Source organism: Gobius niger (genome assembly GCF_951799975.1).
Source record: "Gobius niger genome assembly, chromosome: 8".
NCBI classification, from domain to species: domain Eukaryota; kingdom Metazoa; phylum Chordata; class Actinopteri; order Gobiiformes; family Gobiidae; genus Gobius; species Gobius niger.
In genome coordinates, this window is record NC_136859.1 from 19,232,981 (window position 1) to 19,260,944 (window position 27,964).

The 27,964-nt window shown below is 41.0% G+C and overlaps 2 protein-coding genes and 1 long non-coding RNA gene across 3 annotated transcripts in view; 2 read left to right on the forward strand and 1 right to left on the reverse strand.

Moving 5' to 3' along the window:
- Positions 1 to 27,964, reverse strand: part of LOC306967224 (RNA-binding motif, single-stranded-interacting protein 3-like) — a 130,312-nt gene that overhangs the window by 64,181 nt on the left and 38,167 nt on the right. Inside the window, exons 2-4 of the mRNA XM_079562154.1 lie at positions 20,849 to 21,024; positions 11,219 to 11,277; positions 4,840 to 4,931 (exon numbers count right to left, since the gene is read on the reverse strand). Coding sequence (XP_079418280.1) covers positions 4,840 to 4,931; positions 11,219 to 11,277; positions 20,849 to 21,024 — 327 coding nt within the window. The remainder of the gene's footprint in view (positions 1 to 4,839; positions 4,932 to 11,218; positions 11,278 to 20,848; positions 21,025 to 27,964) is intronic.
- Positions 24,993 to 25,499, forward strand: LOC306967229. The gene is made up of 3 exons (XR_013793173.1): positions 24,993 to 25,082; positions 25,200 to 25,380; positions 25,468 to 25,499. It is a non-coding gene; the product is annotated as an uncharacterized lncRNA (long non-coding RNA).
- LOC306966736 (uncharacterized protein) lies at positions 25,635 to 26,284 on the forward strand (the record flags this gene model as incomplete). Its single annotated transcript, XM_079561551.1, has 4 exons — positions 25,635 to 25,744; positions 25,820 to 25,997; positions 26,065 to 26,170; positions 26,263 to 26,284. Exons 1-4 carry the CDS (start codon positions 25,661 to 25,663, stop codon positions 26,282 to 26,284), a joined length of 390 nt encoding a protein of 129 aa, XP_079417677.1. The 5' UTR covers positions 25,635 to 25,660.

Consider the following 27,964-nt stretch of genomic DNA (forward strand, 5'->3'; position numbering starts at 1 on the left):
CTTCTGTGGACCCACCACCTGCAGGAGGAGCCATAAGGGGCTGGTACAATGTGATTTGGGCAGCTCCAACAGCTGCTCCCACGACCCGGAAACGGAAAAGTGGAAGAAAATGGATGGATGGATGGATATGGACATTTAAGGCCTTGATTTTGGCACAATTCCTTTAAAGTGCATATGATAGGTTTTAATGCTTTTAAAAATATGACTTATTTTGAAGGATAATGTCAGTTGCAAGTTCATCAGTTGCATAATTGTCATTTTATGTCAGTGAAGCAGCATATTTAAGGAAGAAATGTTGGGCAGAAAAGTTATTTTTATTTGAATTTTTAAGCTACTAACAGGAAGTGACATAGAAGAAGGCAACATAGGAGTTTAACTCACTCATTCCCCATTGACTTGACACGGCAACAGTTTAAAATTGTTTACCGTCTTCTATGTCACTTCCTGTCAAACTATAAACATCACAAAAATGGCCAAACTAAAGAAAGCTGGGCACAATCTTTAGCAAATTGTGTTAACTATGTTTCAGCAAAAATTGTGTCTAATGTGTCATATGCACTTTAATGCTTTTTCATTTCCCGTGTAAACCCTATGTAAGATACACGGGGGATATCTCTCATCTAACGCTGCACAATAATAAAAAATGCATTTCTAATTACTTCTAATCTTCACACTGAGAAGAGTATAACCTGAACATTGACTGTGCTGGCCTTATGTAACGGTGTAATTTGCGAGTGACAGACAAATGCACGTCTCCGCAGAGAAGTGAGTGGAGTCAGACAGAAAGGCTGTCTGAGAGTGCGGAGGTGAGGCAGCGGAGGAGTACAGCTGTAGCAATCATCATCTCTCAGGTCAACAGTAATTACAAAGAACAGAGCACAAACACCAACACACTGTTTCACCGCTGCTGCTGCTGTTTTTCCCCCCTCTGTTCATCTGCTCCCATCCAATCTGCCACTGCCTCGCATCTGCAGCACTAGGGAGAATGGATCCGGGGTCTGCTAGAATGAAAGGTTTGGTTATGCACCGGAGAGAAAAGTGTAACTACTATTTGCTGATTTCATTTTGTTGGTGATTAAGTGTGGTGAAATTAAAAGAAACCTCAATATTATATTTTAGTAGTTGAACAGCAATAACCAAAAATAAATAGGTGATTGTAAATAATAGTTGAGATGGCAGAGCAAGCAGTAGAACAGCAATTGAGGTAGTGGTATTAGTAGTTATTAACCTCTCAACACCCGTCTTAACCAAGCTTATTTTCTCCAGTTCGACTTTACCCAAATGTAACAACAAAAACGAGACGTAAATGAGGATGAAAATGCACCAAAAAAAGCATTAAAAGATCGACAAAAACGCGACAAAACAGGCGACAAAACAGGCGACAAAACAGGCGACAAAACAGGCGACCAAAAAGTGACGAGAAAGCAACAAAAACGCAACAATAACGTGACAAAAAAAGAACCAAAAATACAACGAAATGTGACGACCACCCAAGGAAAAATCTGTTTTGTAGGTCTTTGCTTTCATAACTCATAGGGCGTTACACTGCCCTATGAGTTATCAGCTCCAGTATAGAAGCTTTTAGATTTGGGTAAAGCCGAACTGGAGAAAATGTGCTCGGTCAAGGCGGGGGTTAAGAGGTTAAAATATTTGTTGAGGTCAGTTGTTACCACATCCTCTGTCATACCTTTAAAGGCACACCGCGTAACATTTTACCCAATAAATAAATAATAAAATACAAGCATTGATCTTTTTACACACATTTTTATTGTTGAAATATATGTTTAAAATATGAACAAAAAACATGTATTGGCTGTGAGCGACTGTAACTTTACTGGGAGTGGGGGCCGGTTTCCACCTCGTTGCCATGGAGATGTCGACTAAACGCAGCCAAATGTGAGACTTAAAGGTGAGGTACACATCCAAATCCATTCTTTGATTACCCACAGCAAAAAATAGCATTTTGTGTGTCTAGCCGGTCATTAGGAGCATGTTTTGTATAAGAGAATGAGCCAAAATGCTATGCAGTGTGCCTTTAAATTCATTAGAGATTTTTTTTAAAAGGCCAAAAAAAATAAAAAATAATGAAATTAACTTCCGAAACCAGAGCGAGTTTCACAAAAAACAACTTCTCCTCCAGTAATATAAAATGCGGTCACTGTGCATTTAGGTGAACAGATTTTATTGATAGTACACATATTTATTCCGCTTCTGCTGAGCACTGCACACCCCACTGTTTCGCTTAATCCTAATTAATGCTTGTATAATGTCAGGAAGGTTCTGTAACACGCTTAACACTGACATTTCAGACACTGCGCAGGTAGGTGCTTCTCCGGTGGGTATTTGAAGCTATTTCAGACTCTTTGCCCTGAGTTTAGCCTCTCAGGCAGACTCCACCCCCCACGTATCACACACATTGAGGATCGCAGCGGGGCGCTTCTTGTGTTTGGCTTGGCTGTTGTAAACACATTTTGTTCCTTAAACATTCATGCTGTTGCAGAACTGGCTCATTCCCAAATGTCACCGCCGTCGCAATAAAACGGTAACGCCTCAAAATGGTAATAGCCATAATGGTCTCGGTACAGGGGAGGTGCGCTCAGGCTGATGTTAACATTATTCCTGGATATAGGGTCAAGTAGGAGGCCAGAGATAAGGGACCTGCTTGAGTACACAAATTCACAAACTTCCTTTTAGCTCAAGTCAAAGGAAGGAACCTTGATTTTTACAAGGAAGTCCTGTCTTTTCCTCTAGCACAGTTTAAAAATGTTAAATGGATGGGAAATGAAGCTGTATAACACACGCATTTCGTCAAGTAAGCAATAATTTCTAAACGCTATAAAAATGTGTAAACACTTTGAATTTAAGAAGACAGGTCACCTTGTTAAATCCAAGATAGATAGGGTAAGTTCAGCAGCACATTTTCAGAAATGAGTCCACGGCTCATCAGTCATGCCTTGGTAACTGAAAACGTCCAGACATAAACATAAACTTTCCTTTACGTCCATAACTTGTATTAACTTTTCATAGTTGCTCAATAACTTACTGCTTTCCTCTGGACTGCATTAAAGTGATCGTCTAAAAGTGCTATATTATGAAAGCGTTGGTGCAACTCACTTGACTCATGGCTTTACATAAATACAGGAATAAAAGCTATGCAAATGCTAGATCTATTAGTATTCCTCAGTTTCAAGAGCATATCGATGTAAGACAGTAATGCAACCAATCAGTTTTGCAGTAAATTGCATTGCCCAAGACATTCACACAGGCTGGCATCGTCTAAGTCAATACAATAAATGTGTTTATAAGTAGAGTATATAAGGTCAAGGAGAAGACGTCATTTATTGGAGATTTGTCCTCTGCCCGCAATACATATATTTATATATATATATATATATATATATTGATATATTGATACTGATATTGATATTGATATATAAGTCGCACCTCAAGCCAAGCTAGGGAAAAGAAGTGTGACTTAAAGTCCGGAAAATACGGTAAGTTAAATTTCTGTTATTCATCAGGAAGTTAGTCGGCTTTTTGCATAATTAGTCTGTGAACCAGTAAGAAGTGTGTGTAATTTCATTTAGATTTGACTTCTTGGCCTCCATTACATCCCTGTGGAAAACTCAATCTCTGCAGAGTCGAGGGCTCTCTCTTTAATAACAGCTAAACACATCAACACTAGCTTTTCTCCCAATGCCCTCCAAGCCGTTAGGAACAGAATACGAGATGGAAGTTTAATGAAAAGAGCTTTAATAGAAGAGCGAGGCAAAGGTGGCTCAGAGGCCTGCTGCTGCTTAATTCAATGGGATGCTCCCTGTGCCTGAAGACTGGCCCATTTTAATTGCACGGCTCTCTCATTTATAAAAGGGGGAAGTATGCGGCGATACAGCTCTAATGAATCTAAAAGCAAAGGCAGGCTATTCAGTATCTTTCTCTCACAAGCGGAGAAGGCTAATGTGATTGTGCTGCTTAGGCCCACATGTTTTGGCAGCGTGCTTTCCCAGTGACACGCAGACACAAGCCTAAATGTGCTTTTGGAGACAAGAAAAAGGGGCGCGCTGCCACTGTGTCAATGTGCATTTCACACAAGGAATAATGCGAGCTCTTTTTATACCTGGGCATGTATACGCAGGAGATACAGCCATTACAAGCCACACTGACAATATAGTTGGCACTGTTTCCAGCTTTAGGTATTCCCGAGGATGTGCATAAATCATATGGCCAATTCTTTGATAGTATGTTGACGGCGAGCCAAGTTGAATAAGAAATTTTATTCAGATGTGGTTCTTGCCACATCCGTTAATCATTCATTCATCTTTGTTTTCCCTGTTATGGTGGTGGGTCTCTATGGGCTTTAAGTGGGATACATCCCCTGGCCAGCAAGTCACAGAAAATTAGAAAATTACTCCTGGGTATTAACCAATCCTCACAGAATAATGTTGAATTGTGCTAAACCAATATAACAAATATCCGTAAAACTGTCTCACTTTAACTTGTTTTATGAGTTGATACTTGAACACATTCTGTAAAAGAGACAAAAGTTGCTTTAAAAAAATATTATTCTTCCACAATATTTATCTAGATGTGGGAGAAAAGGCTCTTTGGTCCATTTTTACCCATCTTTCCAGGATGTGATCGATAATCTCATCATGACCATAGTTGTTAATCAATAACTCCATCATAGACGCGCTCAATATCTTTTGATCTAATCAAAGCTGCACCTATCAATCTCACATGAGCTCATGTTAACAGTGGGAGACATTTGGTAAAAGCGCGAGACTGTTTGCTAAATATAAAAGCACTGACTATCACCATGTTTGATCAGAGTTAGTTTACCTTAGCCATCTGTGCTTGGACTCCGCTGGCTTTGAGTGAGGCCACAGCCTTCTGTGCTGCTGCGGGGCTGTCGAAGTCCACAAAGCCATAACCTGCACACACACAAGAGTGGTTAGAGAAATGTCTCGAATAAGACAAATGGTCAGTTCTATAGGAGCTACATGTTACCTGCAAAACAGCACATCGCTCATATGTCAAAAAGCAGCATGTGATAAATCAGAAAAGGTGTCATAATGAAGTCAAGTCGTCATTAATTTAATGACAGATCTCACAGATGGGCGTCAAATGAAACCTGGAGGATGTGACAGCTTTCACATGAAGTATTAAGTTTTGATTGAGCACTGGCACTAAAAAGTGTAAATTAGCGAAAATGGATTCTGTCAAAGTTTGTCTCCTTAGACAGACAAAAGTGAATATGAACCATTAATGCTCCATGTTTTATGAATGTTACTTTGTGTTCAGTATCTTGGACTGACTCATACTTTGACTCAACTGTATGTAAAAAACCTTTGTATTTTAGACCACATTTTATGTCCACAGCAAACACTCATCCTTTTACCATAACTTACTGACTACTACTTTTACACTTTTATGAACATCCACCTTTATTTATTGTTAGTATTTCACTTTCATTGCACCGTTGAACAACGGTGTGGCAGTATCATAGACAGCATTGGTTCAGCAACAGGTGAACAGTGAGAAATCTGTTCACTGCTCATTTTACATATTTTGAAAATGCATGACCATCAACCAAACTAAGAAGGTCTGGAACCCGAAACGTCACACCCTGTGAAAGCAAACTCTAGTCTTTTGTTTATTTCACATCAAACAAATGAAACAACATGACTGAAACATTTCAACCTGGATAGACTCAAACAGACAAAATCAGCGATTAGGAAGATTTATTGACATGTATTTTAGTTTTGGTGATGAGACCCCGGCGGTAGACATCAATGTATGCATGAAAGTCAGTATGGATGAACAGCTTGGAGTTAGGGATGTCTTCCCCCGGAGACTGGACACTGGTGGTGGTATGGAGACCCATGAAGAAAGCAGCAGGGAGAAGCCGAGGGCAGAAGAGGTGGAGATGGGGCGGAGGTGAGTCGCAGCGCAGCTGGGAAGCGAATGATCCATGATTGATGGAGGCTTAAAGTGGGACCTACGGCAATGATTGGCTGCTTGGAGGTGCGGCTCTTTACACTGGTGGAAGTGTGGCCCTCTCAGAAGCGATCATTGGCTGTAGGTAGGTGATGCTGAAATAGAGTAACTGGGGCCCTAATGGATATATTGTTGTTCAGGGTGGTGGTCCAAATATGATCAAAATGTGAAAATCAACACCTAAATAATCAGCACAACTTGCCTCTAGTTTACTGTATCTCTTACATGATCGGCTTAAAAAGCATACAGTAGAGCAGCTTCCCCTTCTCTGATATTGTATATCCCATCTGCACTGGTGAGGTCATTTTACTCCCATGCAACTCTAAATCTGTCAGTGTGTAATGGTACTCCTATAGCCATGGTCAATACTGTATGCCTCTCCACCAAGAGACAACAAGAAAAATCCTCCCACTAATGCCACAATTAAAATGATTCAGCGCCTTGTTCAAAGAAATAAAGCAGAGAGGGGAATGGGGCTTGCGTCAGTCTCTGTTCTTTATAGGAGCTGTGGCGTGAGAGTATGGCCAGTATTTGTCAAATTGTTGATGAAATGGGGATGTGTTCTAGGCCCAACAGGAAGCGCAGAAGGACAAAAAGTCAGAACACACTAAAATCAATCTTCACTTGCGGTAACGCTCCTAAATGTGGCCTGACAGCAGGAAGCTACAGTTGTGGATTGTTAAGCGACTTCAGTGCATGCAATAGAACGCGCTGTAAGTTATGAGCGCGGGTACGTGCTAAAACAATCAAAGAATCCAAATATCCATAGCTGCAATCATGGCGGCCCGATAAGTAAACAAGTTAACAGTGAAACTACACAGAATTGATTCGAGACATCTGTTCTTGTCAACTTCTCCAGAGATGGAAGCCATGTTTTTCTGATAAGCGCATGAGTTTTTTATTGTTCAAAGGGAACAAGCTGCGTTCACAGCCAGATCTGCTCTGCACACACAAATATTTATACTGCCGCTAATGACAAAATCATTTAGCCCAACACTTCCAACACTGGGACATATAACATGCACATAGTTGTAACTGTGTACAAGAAACACTTTGAATATAATCAGCCAAGTGTAAATATTTACTACACACAGCATTTTATTTCATGTTGATATGAGGCTAATTACAGTGTGAGTATGTGAAGCACTCACAGGGCACAGTTCTTCGTTTCTTTTGAAAACTGCCAAATTGGTGTTTTACGCATGGGTGGAAATATTGAAAATAATAAGGTTACAAATTCCAGTAAATACCATTCCTCCTCTCAACAAAAGTGCAAATGAGTTTTCTTCATCAGCAAACTCTTTATAAATAATGCAGAGTCTAAATAACGTTTAAGGCCAATCCTATTCCTTGAGTCTGCCTTAAACGTGACTTTGAAATGGGGAAAACACATGGATTTAATTGGTAGGGACAATTATGTACAATTAACATGTAACATCAAATACTACAACATTTACAGCCCAGTCTAATTTGCAATGTCTGTCAATATAAGGGCTTAAAAAGAACAACTGGAAAATATATTTACAATAACATTATTCTGTCATTACACAAACTTAGTGTTTTTCAATGCAATCTACTAAGAAAAATACAATACAGTTGCACAAAAAGACACCATTAACAGTAAAAGTCAACTTTCCAAACTAGTTAAATGCCAAGGAGAACAGCTGTGTCCCAGGGTGAGCCTGTCTAACACACAGGGGCAGCTCATTCCACAGTCTGAGGCCAACAACAGGAAAAGCTCGGTCTCATCTTGATCTTGAGGCACCACAAGAAGAGCTTTCTCTGCTGACCTGAGAAAATGTGCCAGGGATAGTTCAGACGGATAATGTGAGACAAGGTAACTGAAGGCAAATGAAAGGATTTCATTTGCTTATTACTTGCATTGCAGAGCCATACTGTGTTGACTGTAGCTGCCTCCAGAATTTTCAGAAAAAGCTGTCTCCTCAGGGAGGTCATGGGTCACGTATGAGTGAGAATCTGCTCCTCTCCGGCTACAGGAGATTGAAGGACACTTGAGCTGATGGACAGCTTCCTCCATCACTCCTCCCACACTGACCAACCTATTATTTACACATTTACATTTAGAGCTGCCCTCTTGAGTCGGATGCAAATGACGCTGGTCTGAATAATACGAATATTTCCAGGGAACGACGCTCTGAGATTAGACTCATCTGTGGCCTTTCCTTCCCATCTGCGCCTCATCCTCTCACTCACATCAAATCCATCTTGCTCAGTCAGCCCTGTCAGACGCATCAGTTATGAATATCAAACGATAACAAACACACACCGATCTTCAGACGCCAAAATGTGCGTGCACCAAGCAGATTCACACACACGGATAAACGCACACACACATCTAGCCATCTAATCTCCAGAGCTGCAGAGTCCTGGCCCTGGGCTTTAGACTGGGCTCCCTGTACAGAGCTAGAGTGGATGTAGAGAGGAGGGAGAGGGGGCACAGTAGAACGGCAGACATGCAGACTGCTGAGAGGGAGGGCGCTTGTCTTTGGGAAATGGAAATCCTTTACAATCTAAAGTGGTTCCCTCTCCCTTCCTTCCTCCACAGTGTCCTCTGTGGCCTCTGCCTCCCCTTGCACTCCCACGCCGCTAACTAGTGAACTGTCAGGGTATTTAGCATTGAGCCCACTACAAAACAAAGCAGTAGAACAGTTCCTACAAATAATGCCGCTGTCGGGAAAATAGGAACACATTGTAAAAAAATAGGTCTGCTTCTCAAAACTGGCTCTGTCCATAAGAAAAAGCTTAATTAGGAATTTGGAGAAAAAGTTCACAGAAACTTCAGGACACCAATATAAGAGATAGTAGACATTGAAAAGCAAAAAAACTACACGACATGCAGTGTAAACGAGCTTAATAATAGCACACACGACACCATTAAACCCTTTGAAGTGCATCCCTCCAGCAGACTGTGAAGACGTTATTTTAGTATCAGTCTTTTTTGTTTGTGAACTTTTCCTGAACAGAGGTGGCTGTCTCCTGCTAAATCATCAATTTCAAAGACTCTCCTTCCTCTTCTGTCAACTCCAGATTATTTTTACTCCGTGGTGCCACCTCTCTGAGCCTCCTCCCATCCATCCCTTCCTCTCCAGCAGAACTCTGTGTGCCAATTTGTACTCTCTTAGTCACGCTAGCCACTTATCTTGTCCCCACTGAATGCCTCCGCAATCAAACCAACACTTATCCGGTTGTAAGGCATCCTAATGGCCGTCCGATAATGAAACTCCTCATTGTGAGTTAACAACTGGCTGAGAGATGTATGCAACGACATCACAACAGAAATATAATGCTGATGAAGGCCACATGCTGCAAAACGCTGGTTGCAGCGGAAGCGCTTTTCAAGATTAAATAATGAGTCCACTTTTGTGGCTGGATGTATGGCTTTTGCATTCAGGAACAGCCTTGTGATGTTTAGTATTCATAAAAGCTTGGAAGTCTGGCACACAGCCCTGGTATCAGATCTATAGCGCTGGCACCAATCTCACAATACACCGACTAGCTACTTTAACAAACATGAATACCCTTGTTGTCAGGCAGGCCTGTGAATACTGATTGCTGCGTAAAATGCTGCATTTATGTTACCCTAAATGTTAGTACAAAGAAGCAGTAGGAAAGCACAAGGTGTTTTATAAAGAGTTTACAAAACAAGAGTAATTTTATACTTTTAACACACCTCATGTATGACTTCACATTTTACTTCATTCTGAGAATAAAATTGATATTTGGTCCAAATTGGATATTTGGTCCAAATTTCATGAACAGACTTTCCAGGCTTAAGAACATAAAAAGACATATAATTGTACTAATAATACTGATTGGTGCAATTAAACATTGACAAATACAGTATTGGGAGATGGAACTTAGAGCCTTTCCTCAGTATATATATATATAACTGACTTTGGGAATGTAGGGAGTGTAGTAGCATTTTGTATAGAAATGTGAGATGAAAAAAAAAAATGCTTTCAAAGTTACTAAAGCCCATGTCAATATCATTCAAATACAAGGTATTACAAGGTAAACAAGGTAAGTATAAATTATTAAAATTCATACAGTGAAAACTCCATACGAGCCACTTTTATAAAATAGCAATAAAGTAAACATAAAAGTCCAATGAAAAAAAAAAATCATTAATGTTTATGCTACAACAGCTGCGGGTTATGAGGTAGCAATACTAAATGCATTGTAATACCTGCATGAAAACACAAAGGGGTAATTTATCAAGACAGGTGCCATGTAGCAAGTGCAAGCTGGAAAAGAGCATATAACTTTTCGTGTTAATGAGAGAATGTGAGAATGTGAGCTCTACATACGCAAATGACTTTACTGCGCTTGGTAAATGACCCCCAAAGTGTTCAGTAAAGTGAACACATTGATCATTTTAGTTGAATCCACCTCTTGAAGGAGCAGCTTTTAGCATCATTCTTTGTTAAGCATTCAGTGAATCGTTTCTATGTTTTCCTAAACTTCTAAAGTATATTAAACCCATCTGATATCCTGATTACACACTATGGCCTGCCTCCAAAGCGCCTGCTGCACCTTTGAGCTCTGCTTTGGCAGAAGAGTAGCAATCACGCTTCACACCAGCTCTCGTCGTGCCCCTCTCTAAAAGCAGACGATACAATCACATTGATTAGCGCTTTGTTCGGACCACTCCAACAATCAAACCAACCTCGTCACCACACACTTGTGTGGGCCCAGAGTCTATTCGAAACACATTGTTAGCACTGGGTTGCGTTCTCCATTTTGATTTGGTCAGTGATAACAATGTCGACGTCTTGTTTTCAAAGGCTGTTTTACGCTGAGTGTCATTAGGCAGTCATGCTGATATCATTGTCGAAATGGCTGGGACTAAATTAAGGATCTTGAGTGAACGACTTGAGAGGTTTTGAACAAGTCTCCCGTTTCACATAACTGCACACACTCTATCGCAAACACATGCGAAGGAACATTGGACAATCAAATCTAAGTCATTTATTTTCATTCAGCATCATTTGAACAGAGCTGCATGCCTTTGTGGACCACACTGGGGATAGATTACTTCAATTAGGCAACGCCAAAAGGAGGAAGTCATTCATAACAAGAAAACCACTGCCCATAGCAGGCTAATTGGGCGTCCATTAGGCTGCCATGTTCAATCCACTCCGCAAACTTAAAACTATGTGAATCCTATAGTTTAAGTGCACTCAAAGTCTGGATCACTCACCCTTGCACTGATTTGTGTTCTTGTCGAGGATGGCCTTTGTTGATACAATCTTCCCATATCTGCAAAAAGAAAGAAAGATCGGTCAGTGATTTGGTCAGAGGCAATTAGGCTATGCAGTTTCCAGTTTTTTTTATGCACATCGCAGAAATCAAATCTGATCAATCATGAATAAAAAAAAAATAAAAAAACATTTTAATCTGTGGTCAAGTCAAGTCAAAAATGTTCAAAAAAGGAGTTCATGTTTTATGGTAATGTTTTAATAATTATATGTTAATGTTATGTTTACCGCATGGTCCCATCTGACATGCACTGTATACATTTGCCTAATTCAGACTTTGAAACATACACAAAAACACAGAGAAGACCCAATTCAACCATAGAGGCTCACATGTTCTTTTACGACCCCCAACCTATAGATAAAGAAAGCTAATTGGATTTAAAAATATGCTGTGAAACCCAAAGAATATGCAAATCACTGCACGCTAGGAGGCAAGAACTCCTGTGTGCTTAAGCCGGCAGACTTGGTAACACTAAAAGACTTTCTAACAGTTTCCTATCTCCTCCTCTATCCATCGTGTCCTTATCTGTCCCATATCAGATCCCTCCCTCGAGCTTATGCCCACAGACATAGCTGTATCTCATAACCTGCAATTTAGCCAATCATCTGTGAGCAGCCGATCCGGAGAGTCAGGCGGCGCGCGCACATACTGTAGTATCTCTCTATCTGCTCCGTCTGTCTGCCATTCATTCCTCCCATATAGTTCAATGCGTTTCTTCTTTGTGACATCTCTGCCTCGGCTTTGTCTTGCTTTATTTTGCTCTCAATCCCACTTCTATTCTGCCGCGGCTCTCTGTTCTCTCAAAGAAGAAGTTAATAATGTTTCTTATCAGCGTTGTCTTTGAGATAGAGGGGGTTCTGAGGGGGAAGTGAGGGAGACAAGGTAAGGAGAGAGGAAGGAAGGGAATAGGACGGATGGAAAGTGGCTAGATCATCAACTGGCTCCACACATGAGACTTTTTAATTAATGTTTTAGCAGTGGCGCACAATGGCGGGGCTCAGAGCCGTGACGATCAAGCGGAGTGACAGGCTGACAGGCTGACTGACTTGCCATCGACCCCAGGTGCGCAGTGGAAGTGGCTCGGTGAAAAACAGGAGACAGGAGTGATTGAGAAATCAGGCAAGGATACAGTCACAGGGGTTTGTAAAGCCGAGAGCAGGTTACGTAAAGGGCTGAACTCTCATCAGTATTTTTTAGAGCTTATTGAACAAAAAAAAAGGTCCTGATGAAAGTAACAATAGAGGATGCATCAATGTAAAGAAAACTCATGAATGACATCACAGCGAAGAGGTTTATGTGTATACGATCCATTCCCAGGTTTGGCCTCAAAAATTAAAATCTTCAGTGATAATAGCCTCACGGGGTCACTAAACCCTTACTAGGACTGAGAGTGATCATCTAAAACCACAACGGCTTTGGTTTTTCAGATTGTTCTGGAGCTTACAGACTGAAATGTGCACTAAAAGCCCCTCAAACCAAATTCGGACGCACTGTACATTCTTACACAGGCAAGGTGGGCGAAGTGTTATGTCAAACAAGTAAATAAATACATAAATAATCACACAACGAATTCCAGTATCTTTTAAATGCCATGACATTTGTGACCAGCCTTACTGTTCCACGTGCGAAAGGTTGGCTCTGGGGCGCGAGGAATAGAGCGAGAGGGAGAGCCGTCAGTCAAAAGATAAAAGGCGTGACTGAAGGAGGCCGCTGGTGTGGAGCGATGGTGGGATAGTAAAAGAGGTGTTTAATAAAGAACAGATCATTTACTTGTCACCATCAGACACTGTGTGTGTGTGTCAGAGAGCGGCCCGGGCTGACAGGCACGCGTCACAAGCTACTGGTGCACGAGACTTCAGGAATAAAGACACAATAGTCCTTAAAAGGCTCCTATCACACACAAGGCGACAGATGAGCGGCTTATGATCTGCAAATCACTGTGTTAGCGAATGAACAATCAAACAACTGTTCATTTTTAAAGCTTTGTTGGTATTTTTAGCATGCTGGAAAAATTACAGATTGTGACAAGGTGTAATAAGAGCTAGTGTTTTTAGCTGCTGGCAGAATTACAGTCATTAAACACTTAACAAACACAATTTACAATTGTGCTAAAACATGTCCCCAACATGAGGCTGAATAAACTGATACATTGATTAAACTTAAAAGCATTCTTTTCATTATGTTAATTATGTGTTTCATTATATCATTGTTTTCCATACATATGCATTTTTCTTTTTTGTTTTTGTTTTAAAGCTATAAAACAAGACATGTCAAAGCTGGTTTCCAAAAGTAGTATACAGAAATAAGCAATTATACATTCCATTTATAAATTCTAAAATACAAACCCAAACATTACTTTCTGAATCAAGTTCAGTTCTATTACCTTAACAACTTTTAGTGCTACATTGGACGACAAAAGTGCTACATGTTGTCATCCAATGTAGGAATGAGATTTGGTGTCAAATGTAAAGCGCATTACAAACATTACATTACTATTATTAGTTGCTCAGTGGTGGCTTCTTTAATGATTGGGTGCTGTGAGAAACCCTGCTGGGAGACCAACTTTCCACAACATAAATTATCAGCAGACAATAGACACCACGCAGACAGTGGATGTAAACAACCCACTACAAAGTATTGTAAAGCATGGTACTGTCGTTAAATCGTAACAATAGCTTTTTAACGGGAGGAACCACAAAGCATCCTCCCTCTATGGTGCATTTGTATTTATGCCAAAGGCCATTTTTACATTTAGAAAAAACAATTAAACCTATTAAGACCGCATGGAATACTGTCAAGATAAGTCAGAATATAGGACAACTTCAACACCATATCATGTAAAATTGCCCGGACAGCAGGTTCAAAACTCACAAGCCCCTGAAGATGCCTGAAGACTGAGCGACGGAAACCTGAAAAACGTCAGCCAATGGCCCACACAGGCAGTATATTCAGACACACAAACAACGCAAGAGCAGATCAAAAAGCAACACACATTACTCACACCATCTGGCAATATCTGGCTCTTTGTTGACACATAGCGCCGTGTGACTTCGCCCGCCGTGTGTATGTGAGAGTGCACGTCTGAGAAAGTATTTGTGTGTAGGCGTGATTACTTACAAGGAGGTGCATGTGTGTACTGTGTGCAAACAAAACTCTCCAGGACCAGCCGTGTTTGGCAGCTTGTTTTGTCACCAGAAATCAAACTTCATATTTGTGTGTTTGTGTGAGAAAGAGTGCGTCATACAGGGCTGTGGAGGTGTAGTGAGATCAATGCCTCGGCCTTGAAAAGAACAGCACAGTGTCATCCCCAAAGTCAAGCTCGACTCCTATGGAAAGGAAACTCTTGATCCAGACTGTAAGCTTAAGTATTGTGGGCTGTTGTGGCATAGAGATTAAAACTGGTCTTATAAGGTAACTAATGGAGAGTCCCACTTGTTCATTATAAACAGCATTGAACTGTCTTTTGTTTGACACTAAATCTCATCTTGTTTTAAGTGCGGTCTCTACGTCACGCGCCGCCTCCTACACATGTAGAGTACACACCCCCCTCAATGATTTACTATGAAATGCGAAAAGGAAGCCGGGAAGAGAGCAACGGAGATGACTGGAATTGACAGTATTTCCCGCACTGTCAGTGTTTGACAAGAAATGTCAATATGGAACTCGGCACGGAGTGATGTTTTGGCAGACGACAGAATCTCTCCATGTGTGTATGTTTGTGACTGAAGTGTTAATGACAGATCTCAGAGGGGCCCGGGAGCATCAGATTTGGGTTCTCACACCCCCACTAGAGAAATGCCTCTAGATGCTCCCCCGTTTGATGTCTCCTCAGTGACATCACACGCAGACAAACCTATCATTTGGAGAGCTTTATGTGCTATAGATAAAGTGTAGATCTGCACAAAATAATAGAGCGCTGTGATTTACAGTATGCTTGCAATGTCACGCGTGCTACAGAAAAAGGAAAAAGCTAAAAAAAACTTAAAATGATGGTGTCATCTACGTTAGTATAGTATTGATTCTGCGTGTGTTCAAAAAGCAGTCATTCAGACAATTTGTTAGGGCTAGGGCTGCACAATTATTTCACAATGAGCAAATCACATTATAATGGCCTCTGAAAAGAGTCTTGGTATTTACTTAGTATACCGTATTTTCCAAATTATAAGTCGCTCCGGAGAACAAGTTGCAGCAGATAAAAAAAACTAAATGAGGAAGAAAAAATATATATAATTTGCTCCGGAGTATAAATCGCACCAGCCTTGGCAACAACCTGGGGATGGAGGCGTGACTGCACCGTTTACAAGCCTCTCCCGGCAGCACGTTGTTCAAGTTGTTAAATCTTCAGTGGTACAGGAGTAGGAGATACTGGTGCACAAGTCTAGAGCGCCCTCTAGCGGCTATCAGTGTGAAAATAACAAGCATTGTGGGATTATATATTTTGATATATAAGTCGCACCTGAGTATAAGTCGCATCCCAAGCCAAACTATGAAAAAGAGTGTGACTTCTAGTCCGGAAAACACAGTAGTTACTTAACAGAAATCATAAATCTAACAAGAATTGCAATCCTTCTAAGAAAAGAAGCTTTTTTTTTTTTCCGTCTTTCACCCAAGATCCAAGATGCCTCCTCAGTTCATTTAATTCATCAAGTCAGTCTAAATGACTACTTTTCAAAAACCTTTGAGAGCTCACATAGAACTGTACACACTTCCTATTTCTGATCTTTGTTAAGTAGATCCAAATGGAACCACTGCCCATTGTTTTTGAGTTTTGCAAAATGTCAGTGTGTCTCTAGGCAACACACTTTACCTCCTGCATACTGTCACGAGACTGGTTGGCAGCGACAAGAAGGGCATTTGGGATTATCATAACCTTCCTGCGCAACCAGTTTGTGAGGACAACCCACATTGAATAACACTGTAGGATGAGTCAAAAGATTAGGGATTTGTTTTATTATAAGTGCAAAACAGATTATTTCACAGTATTTCCCAAGGGACAGTATGTATTTCTACAATCTGCCTGCATGTATATTTAAATATTGTCTATTAGTCCCTATGTGTGCTATGCTCCTAACTGGGGATGCAATGCAGCTGAATCGTCTGCTACATTTCCCTCATTTCTCCCGCTCTTTACCCAGTTTCACTCAAATAGACCGCACACTGAGAGGAGAGAAGAGAGAGGCACTGTGTCTGAAGCCTCAGGATCCATTCCCCATATGTAGTTTAACATCTTCAATAGCCATAGAGAGAAATGAAGGAGAGCGGGTCGGGAAATTTCTCTGATAAAAAGGCGATGCACTGTGAATCAGCTAAAAGGGTTCTTCATGAAGTGCAAGTCGCTGCGGGGCAATCTGGTATAATGGTTAAGTGGGTAAATTACTGTATGACTAAAAAATTGGGTTCTTTTTTTAGGGGCTTTATCAGGGAGGAAGGGAAGGATATATTGCAAGTAATGTATTGCAAACCCATAAAGTCCAGTCCAAAGGGGTCACAGTAATCTTTTGGACAATCTTATTTCTAAAGAATAAGGAAGGGCATCAATTACAAACCTGGACACAAGGTATTGACAAATGAGGAATGATCCAATCCCAGCAATCCCTGGATATAAAAGTTGTGGTTACTTTATTCTTACCCTTCTTAACTAATACTAATGTGTGCGAAAAACAGCGTGAACTTTTGACATCGAGATTTATGTCATAACAAATGACCGGGCTAAAGTCCATTTTTCATTTGGGGCTAAATGGAGTGCAGGTTCGCACTCCATTGCGTCCTCAGCTATAATTCTGCAGGATACACCCTCTTTCACCCGACCATTTTAAATTGGCTCCTCAGAGGGTTACTAATTCGTGCCCACAAATTTTACCCATAAAGCTGCTAAGATACAATCTGGATTTGTTGGAAAAGTGAGCTATACATCACAGACATTCAACATGAAGATTACCAGAGAACTAAAAAATGTACTTTGGACACTGCAAAATGGCCAGAATAACTATGTTAAAATACTTAAAATTTGACTTTGAATGCATACATTAGCAGAACGGAAGATCAGAGGTGGGAGGAGTTTGGCAAAAATGACTAAACACTCAAATACTAGGCAAGTAAAAGATAAAAATGCTATAATAAAACCTTGTAGACCAGCAATCTCGAGAAGTAGCTCAGGAACTCCTCAGCCCTTTCCAAGTACACTGCTTGACCAAAAAAAAAAGCTGTCAAAAGAAGTTAAAATGTATTAATTGTACTGGCTTTAGCTTTGATTACAGCACATATTCACTGTGGGATTGTGGCTTTTTTTTTTTTACCAAGCTCTCTGATGGGAGAGTATGACCACTGCACAAAGCCTTCTTCAGCACATCCCACAGATTCTAAATGATGTTAAGATTTGGACTCTGTGGTGACCAATGAATGAAAATGATGTCTCTCCCTGAAATACTCTTTCACAATGTGACAATGTGAATCCTGGCAGTGTCATCTTGGAATAATACTCCTGCCATCAGGGAAGAAGATATTCATCAGTGTAAATATACTTGAAAACACTTCACGTAACTTTATTTAAATAGGGAACACGTGGAAGAGCTTGGTAGCTTCTACCGTGAGCTTTTTTGGAGCTATATGACATGTGGGAGAGGCTGCGTATGTGCTCCGTTTGCGTGACAGAGCGCACGGACAAAGACCAGACGGGTATATATTAACTCGTCTAAGGTTAGGTAAGAACATATCTCAGTATGTAAAAACGGTGGCCTATTCCTTTAATATAGAATCTGCAGTTACGCATAAGACCTGAGGTGGCAGTAGTGAGTATAAAATGACCAACTTACATCTAGTCTCTTTAACATTAACCTGATTGTAATTTTGCATATCTTCTTTAATAGGGCACATTGAGTTGCCTTGTGTACGAAATGCTCGGTATAAATAAAGTTGCCTTGCCTTATGAACTGAACACCGGCACAGATAGTGAATTACTGTACTATGAGGGGACTAAACTCATTCATTATCATCCTCTGTGTGGAAATATCGTCCTGGCTACATATTTCATAAATAGTTTCTGGGCAGTTGTAGACCTTGTATTTAACTGCCCAGGAAACTGCTTAAATGCCCAATATTGTGCCTGATACTTGTGTGTGTGTTCGTTTCAAATTGCTAGCTGTGGTCCAAACTCATTCCTAACTTTCCTAAAGCATTTCAAACACCCCCACTCTTCACAGGGATGAGTTTTTAAGCACGTTACAGATTTCAGGGAGCATTACAGTCACAACAACAACAAGAACTAGCTTGCTATTTCACAATCAATAAAAATGCTTCATAATTAGATCCACAGCACACAAAGGTCTTTTTTTCCCTCAAATGTCTGCTTTTACAATACACTGAAAGACAAAAAAGTAATCCACGCCTAGAAAACAATCAGGTATAGTGCTTTTAATGAAAGTGATTTGGTTAATTTGTAAACGGTTACTCCCACCACCAGAGGAAGACAACAAGTGTGACTAAAGCTGGCGATAAATTGCCCTTGTGGAGCTCTTCGGATTCCTCTCACGTTCCGCTCTGTCCCCAGACGTTAAAAGTGTGTCCATAGTTGGGGCGACCGGGGGAGTGATTGGAAATGTCAGCTGACAACAGCACTTTTCACTGACACTCGGAGAACTGGCACGGCGACAGAGACGAGGATGGGCCAGGGAGGGGGTCAGAGAAAAGGAGGAAATGTATGGGGATGACTGAACGGCAAAAAAGGGACGATTTGGCAAGAAATAAAGAAAGAACAGTAGCGGCAGAGACGAGCTCGACATTGAGTGGAGAGTTACAGCCGAGGGACTGTCCTTCTGTTACCCAGCCTAACTATGTGCAGTGAATGTGGGAAAGAAATTGCAGTTTGAGCCTCTGTAGCGATATCAAGGTTGTTTTGGGGGTGTCTACTGAAATCTACCAGACAAAAATGCCAATATGTGAGGTGAATACATATTATTGTGCATTTGAAGCAACAAAAACTTGGCATACACTTTATTTTTAATTGGAGACAGACAGTTCATTTTTTTTTTTTTTTTAGTTTTTACATTTAAATTACTCATTTCCTTTTGTATAATTGAAATCATTTGCCAAATGTGTAATGTATTTTGATTCAAAGTTTCAGAATAAAAATAAATGGATGCATAATGATTTAATTAACATTTGTCTAACTTTTCACTAACACTCCTCTGTCCCATCTATACCAGATTGCTTGTAAATTCAGCACACTCTTTCTCTGGATTGAGTTGTATTGTTCCATTGCCAGCCCATTGCCCGGTGCCACTCAGCCCCTCTCCCACTGACCTTTCTCAAATGTTACTGGCACTTGGCACACTGTTGGTCCCTCTAATGAAACTTTTATTGGACCCCATTTTTCAGCATGTTCCTCCAGAAGACCTCCAGGGCAAAATCTGAAATACAAGGGGCTTAAACTGCAGCTGACGCGCAGAAGGGCAACCCGTAGTGGACCAGTGTGTATCAGCAGCTTTCCCTTTTCATCCTTAAATCTATTAGATCTATTGAAAATGTCAGTTTGATAATTTAACTGCTTTAGCGGCAGGAATATTAAGCACAATACATCATTTTCCAATTACACTGAATAATTTGCTTCTGCAGCTGAAGCCATACAGACTCTCTCTGCAAAAGCTGCTTTATAGCTTACATTACGTTTGGTGCAAAGTGTGTTTGTTCACAAAGAACAAGTGGGAATGAAATGTACTGGGGATACTAAGGAAAGTGTCAAACTCGAGAGTAAATTTACTTCAACTCAGACTTTGAAGCCAAAGAAAATGTACATTTTACTTTCTCTTGAGCTGTGTTACAGCACAGTGGACAAACTTTGATTCATCCTCACGACTCAGTGTTGGTTATTATCGATTTGTGAATTGAATAACTATACTGTAAAGAAATGTGTGGAGTGTTATTTGTACAATTACAACATCTAGAGCTCGTTCTATAATACTACTGCAATTACTAATTACAACATCATTGTAATTTAAGTCACCAAGGTCTAAAATACTTACTCATTACATTAATTATAATAGAGGAAAATGCTTCCCCACGCAAAACAGAAGTCGATTTAGTTATTCTTCCTTATTCTTCACTATGTCACTGAAATTTGCTTGAATTATGGAGAAGAATTAGTCAGATGATGTATTTTACCAGTAGCGGTTGGAGGAAGGCTATTTGTGCCACATTTTACTGGAACACTTCCATTAGGACTAATTCTGCTGCTATTACGCTCATTAAAGAAGGGCCAGAGAGGACTGCTAGACTCTGAAACATCCCATCCCATAGAGATGTGAGTGTGTGCGTGTGTGTGTGTATAAATGTGAGACCCAGTGCAGCGGATGGGATAGGCTCAGCTGGGTGGTGTTTTTCCTCTGAGGAAGTGCCGAGGAGGAACACAGAGGTCAGAGGCGCACTGGTGATACTCATTAAACTCTGTAGTTGGACTCATGCAAAACTAATTACCAGGAACTAAACTGAACGCAACACATAAAGCCGGGCGGCCAAACGAGCCTGGTGAGGAGAGTGAAGGTGCGGTGGTGCAAAGGAATAGTGGGAGGGAACTCACGGCTGGCACAGTTTGATGAGGTCTTGGTCCGTGGTGCCCGGCGGGAGGCCTCTGATGTACAGGTTGGTCTTACTAAGCTGCTCCGCTAGCCCTCCTCCTTGACCTCCACCACCTCCTCCTCCTGTGGTACCGGGGCTGGGCGGAGCCATGGGCGGCGGGGGAGGAGCATAGGACTGCTGTGGAGAGAAAATATAAACATGACAACCTTTTCTACAATTGAAAGAGACAGACTTTCCAGCCACACAGAACTCTTAACAACGCTCGGACATGTCCCGTTACCCCCATAAGCATTGAAAGTGGAAAACCAAGGGTAAAGCGTTTTCTGCAGAACTCAAAAACTGAAGGGTGACCTCAAACAAATGATACTGCTAACATTTCGTACAACCTAAAAGCAAGCACTTGGCTTTATATTGTACAGCCTTTTCTAATCTATTATAATGTCTTCTAATTTGAGCATCACACTATTGTACTACACTGAAAGCTAAGTTATTATCTGAGAAATCAATCAGTTATATGGAGGCTCTTCTAATCATGTTATTTTCACTTCCCACTGAGCTCCATGGATAACCAAACGCTGTGCCAGTTAATCTGCCTCCACAGTTCTCAGCAGCTCTGTTTTTGAATCATCGTCTTTTTTTGCCTATTAAGTTCATCTCCAAATGAAAAAAGAAACACATGAATATGTGTAATTAGCGTCTTATATTTTTAAACCAATGTTTTAAAAGGAGGCTGTTATTATTACTATTGTCCTCTATGTTGCCTTATTGTCTCCTTTTAGTGAACTGACAAAGAAATTAAAGACTCATTCACTCACATTGTCACACTGCAATTCATAATTTGGAAATTTTCTGACGTAAATGTTAGATAAACTTTAGAAATATCAAGTTTATACAGTTCTTTTGGCAGTGCTGCATACAAACTATTTCAAATTCACATTTCTTTCACGCATGCAATATACAATTACAGCATATTGTGGCACTTTATATGAGTCAGTGTTATCTTTTTTAATGCTTAAGATATTTTAATAAGGCTGTGACTCCTGGCTCACCCCTAACTTAGCCAAATTCCTATCATCCTCCTCTGTTCAGTTTCACAACTTACTTGTCAAAATGACTGTTTCCGTCTGGAATGGAGGACGAGGAGGCCACTGTCTTTTGCAAACTACATTAGAGTATGTTTACGCAACTACATTTGGTAACAGTAAATGAAGTAAGTATACAAATATCAACGTTAATATCTTGAGATGCCTTTCATTCGCTCACAGCAAATATCTCACACTACTACTATAGCCACAGCTTGACCAGTACCAATATATTTCCTCCTCCTTTGAGGAATTTGTTATTACCCCTACAGTCTGTTCCCTTTGTAAGTCATTAGATAAAATCAGCTACACATTTGTTTTAAATTATATTACATTTATATTTACAGTATTTGATCATGAAAAATATATAAGACAGGGAAAGGAGCATCAAGATAACTACACCTTATGTAGCCTTAATAAATGATGAGTTAACACTGCATTCATCATGAACAATTCATTAATTAAGGATGACTAACACTTAATAACTACTTAACAATGAATAAGTAGAAGTACCTTATTTCCCGGACTATAAGTCGCACTTTTCTTTATAAAAAGGGGGTGAGACTTATACTCAAGTGCAACTTACATAATCCCACAATGTTTGTTATTTTCACACTGACAGTCGCTAGAGGGCGCTCTAGGCTTGTGTACCAGTATTTGCTACACATGTGCCACTGAAGATTTAAAAAACGGTAATCGAGCAGCAGAAAGAAAGAGTGAGCGTGAACATGTGAGGGACTGGCAAAACGCGGAGGCTACTCTTACTTCAATGACGAAAGCAAAAAAAGCTGAGCTTGATGGCCACAGTTAGAGGAAAGAGTTCGCAAATAGGCGCTTGAACAACGTGCTGCCGGGAGAGGCTTGTCAACGGTGCAGTAACGCGTCAATGCCCAGGTAGTTGCCAAGGCTGATGCAACTTATTCTCCGGAGCGATTTATAGTCCGTAACTTGCGGTATGTGAAGAACTATTCATTATGAGTTAGGCACTAGCTGTAGTAGTTAAGTAGTTATTAAGTCTTAGACACACTTAACTAATGAATTGTTCATGATGAATTTACTGTTCACCATTTATTAAGGCTAAATAAGGTGTAGTTAGTATAAAGTGTTCCCAATTAATCTTGTATTGCATAATGGATAATGCAAAACAGCCTGCATCTCTGCCTTCAACTGAAACTAGAAGCACTGAGTAAATACTCTATAGGGCAGAATGATGATTGTCAAAATTAGCAATCACTATCTGGTAAAAGTCACCTTGTGTTGCTGAAATAAAGACTGAAAACAGCTGACTGTCTGGCCTGTTGAGAACTGTAAACTAGATGCAGTGAGTTAAAGAACAACTAACCCCAAAATCAACTTTTTTGTCTAGCTAAGTTGTATAAATGGGTATCTTATAGTGTTGTCTACATGTATCTGTCACTATTTTAACAATTTAGTGCATATTTGTTGAAATCCTGTCTTTGTGTCCAAAACCGTCTGTGTGGCGCCATCTGCACCTTATCGAGTGCATTACATGCTTTACTGTTGGTCTCCTTCGTGATAAGCTCTGAGCGGGGCGCTTACGTCAGCAGGAGGGCGCCGACGTCAGCGGCCTCTCTTCTGTGGAGTATAAAAGCAGCCCACTCCGCACACGCCCCCGTAGCGAGTTGGAGTTTGGAATAGCGAGTGTCTTTATATCGATTTTCAGGTTTGCGATTTATTAGCGTAGCTTTTAGTTAGATTTATTACATAGCTTTTAGTTAGATTTATTAGCGTAGCTTTTAGTTAGATTTATTAGCATAGCTTTTAGTTAGATTTATTAGCTTGTCGTAGTTTAGATAGTTATTAGATTTAGTTGTAGTTTAGTCTTAGTGAGAGATTAGTAGCATTTAGCATAAGAATTAGCTAGGTTAGCTGTATTTAGTGTTCTGTATTGTGTAATATTAGGTGTAGTGTTGTAGTCTTGTTTGTTAGGATGGGGAGAAAGTGTAGTGTTGTAGGTTGTCATAGTTCTGTAGGTTTACATTACTTTCCTCAGGACTTAGAAATTAGGCGCCAGTGGCTGCGCGCAATTGGCCTGGGGGAAAACTGCGAACTCCCGCCTCGTGCTGGAGTTTGCAACCAACATTTTACTTGCGATTCCTTCGCCAACTCCTTGGAGTTTGAGCTGGGCTACAGTAAGGCTCTTCGTTTGAAGAATGAGGCAGTCCCCACCCTTGCTCTTCCACGACTGAGCCCACCGACACTGCTGCCCCGCCAGCAGGACGATTTCAGGCGCCAATCTGAGGTGAGTGAGAATAACAACAACCTAAAACTGCTACTAATGTCATGTAAGTAGAATTTCGATAGTGCACGTTGAAATAGATTGTAGTAGTGTCTCAAACAATGCGGGATCTGGCGTGTAAATAAACTATGCACTGGGTGAGGCTTGTGGCTGCGTGTGCTCCAAGCGGTGCGCCCCGCACTCGTTCACTTGACTTGGGCAGAGGAACAGCAGTCTGCATCCATCAGCTGCCTGGCAACTCTCTAACCCCGCTCAAACAGAGAGCTATGAACCGCATGAGACGGTGAGCTGACAGTTACACCGCTGTATATTATGACATGTGAACTTTTATAGCCTTTTGTAGCTAGCGGGAGTGGCTAATGCATCAGTCTGCACAACAAAGTTACGCTGAGACCGCGCGTAATTGTGCTTGAGACTGAGCACCAAACTAGTCTACATTTTCGCGATGACAGTAGCTTTCATATTTGACAGCAGCTGCGCAAAACGTGAGTGCATCTACAAGCTAACCTATAAAGCTAACGGATAGCTATCATTTAATGTGTGGCTAAACTGACCGGGCAGGTGCCCGTGGCTCCGCGCGCGCTCGTGTGATATGTGATCGTGGTCAGTGAGGGGCGAGAGGGCTGACCACTCCAGGTGGACCGTATGGTTATTGGGTGCTCATGTGCTGGGATCCATATGTTGGCTTACGTTCACTAATAGGCATTAGACAACAATGAAAAGCACTAAGGAAATGTAACACATTACCCTTCTTCTGTAGTGTACATTTTAAAAATAATATGTATTTTTACGTTTTCAGCCAGTGACCAGAGAATTTGGCTGCCAGACTGATCCAGTCATTGTAAGGCATGCAAGTGTCCAGGCCAATGTGAAGCCGAGCAGGCGAAGCAAAGGTGATCTCTTTTTATTGTTTATACAGTCATTTTATTTCTAAAAACACTCTGTTTTGTGTAAATGATAATTACGGCCATTTTTAACATGTTTGTTTATTTTGTTTGTGTTTTGTACAGCTACTCAAGCCCGGACCGCTTACACAAGCGTCGGTTGTGGGACAGGGGACCTGATGGAAATCCCTCTTCCTGACAGTCCCAGAGCAGCCTCTACACCTTTAAAAAGGAAAAGGTGTGAGGTGTCAGCGTCTGACCCCAGCTTCCACATTGATGACAGCGCCAGCACTGTGAACTGTTCAAGGTAAAAAGGAAATCTAGCTTTTTAATAGAAAAAATATATACAGCGTCCTGGTTTTTTGAGGGATGAAATATCCTTTATTTTATATAGCATTCCCACTGAAGTCCCTCCACACAAGGACAAAAAATATATTGTTCACGAGGACCAACTGCTGGAGCTGTTCAGGCGATGTCCTGTCTGCACTGGTCGCTGTGCTGTGGACACCATCACCATCGGCACACTGCTTCGGGTCACTCAACAGTGTCCTCGCTGTGAGTTCTCCAGTCAGTGGTCCAGTCAGCCCATGGTGAACAACATCCCAGCTGGAAACCTACAGCTCTGTGCTGCTGTGCTGTTCACCGGCTCATCATTTAGCCAGATTTCAAAGGTACAGCACAAATTATTTTGTTTGGATTTTGTTTCCATCTATTATCAGTTGATAACCTATTTTTTCCTTTTATAGTTCTTGAGGGCCTTCAATATTCAGGGACTGTCAGAGCAGTGCTTCTACAGGCATCAGGCAAAGCTCCTCATCCCTACGGTCAACTGGCAGTGGAAGCTGGAGCAGGATGACCTCATCAGGGAGGCTCTTGAAAGCGGCTCTGTTACACTGGGCGGAGACATGCGGGCAGATTCACCTGGTAAATACATTTCATTAACATTTATCAGAGGTAAAAGTAAGCTAACGTACAACTTGCATTCGTGTAGGACATTCGGCCAAATATGGCAGTTACACGATGATGAATCTCAGTAATAACAAAGTCATTGACATCCAGCTAGTCCAGGTAATGGAATTCAAGGAATGTTTCAATATGTAATTTGGGATCACTCTGTGCATTTCAGCACCTAATTTATTTTTTGTCTTATTAGAGCAATGAGGTTGGAAACAGCGTGCGCATGGAGAAGGAGGGCTTTGTGCGTAGTCTGACTATGCTGGAAGAGAGGGGTGTCAATGTGGAGGCCATTGTGACGGACCGACACACCGGCGTGCAAAAGTTTTTAAGGGAGGAAAAGAAGGAAATCAGGCACTACTTTGACCCATGGCACATGGGAAAGGGTATGCATTTGGGGAATGCTGTGTAATATTATGGTTATTCTGCATTTAGTAAATATGTATTTTAAACTCTAGGAATTGGGAAAAAAATTGATGAGCTCGCAAAGAGAAAGAGCACCCAGGACGCTGGCCAGTGGAGAAAAAGCGTGGTAAATCACCTCTATTGGGCAGCTTCGACTTCCTCCTCGGGACAAGAGGCTGTCGCTAAGTGGACGTCTGTGGCCAACCACATGCAGAATGTGCACACGCACGACAATGCCCTGTTCCCTCGGTGCCTACACGGGCCTCTGGTTGGGGAAGGGTCAAGAGTGTGGCTCAAACCAAGTAAGTTTTGCATTTGTTATCAGTAATACTGGCCCTTTACTCATTGTATTTTATGTACATTTCAAAAATGTAAGGTTGGCATTGTCATTCGAAACAAAAATTGCTTTACAATTATGTCATGGTAATTTACTCTGTAGGCACAGCAGCTTGTGAGAGGCTCAGTGACATTGTGTTGGCTCCACGCTTTGTGAAGGATGTGGAGAAAATCAGCCCGGTGTACCACACGTCAACCCTTGAGGCCTTCCACAGCCTGATAATTAGGTTCTCCCCCAAAAGTGCAGGCTTCTCCTTCAGAGGAATGTTAGCAAGGTAATACATACATACATTTAAAAAAAAAAAATGTTGTGTGAATCTGTACCTAAAAATGTTGTAGGTTGCAAATTGCTGCCCTGCACTACAATGAAAATGCTACAAGGTCACATGCTACAACACTTGAAGGTGTACTGCGGTATGCGATAGTGTACCCAAAGTACAAACGTGGCGACTACACCGTGCGAGCCTTGAAGACCAGAGCTACCTCAGGTATGTCACATTAAAAACAACACAACCAATGCTTTTACAAAGACAAATGTTTTGTGCTTTGTTTACAGTCTACATTGACCAACTAATGGCCCTGCTGTTTGAAAGTGTGGTTGAGGATCCTCTCCCATACCAGGAGCACACAGACAAAGTACCTGTGCCTGAACCACTCTGTGCCCAGTATGAGAGGCCAGACAAGCAGGAGGCTGTGAGCAGGCACAGGTCCAGATTTTTCAAGAGGACATAAGGTGAGCATGTTAAGTTTTGGCTTGATTATTTTGTGTGGCAAATATAATAGCTAGTTTATAATGCTAGACTATAGTGCTAGTTTAGCAAATGTAGAATAAGTAAGGATTAAACAACAAGAAGCTGTGTATTACACAGGTTTACTGCACAACGCAGAGTCAGTTTTTTCAGATGATTTATCTAAAGCGACTTCCACAACAATAGTAGCTTAATTTTTAATCATTACTGTGGAAATTGCTGCAGTGGAGTGATATAGAAGATGATTTTCAGACGAACTGTGCGATTACAGGGAAATAATGCACCAGTTACCATTAGAATTCTCAGATGATTATGGATTGACTGTGGAATATGCATTATTATATTTTCAGACTGGCCTGGCAGTATGGAACAAAATCTTTTCAGAATGCAGACTGTGTTGCCTGAGAGAAGTGGCTAACCATGAACCAAAGTCCAGTGGATGAAAAA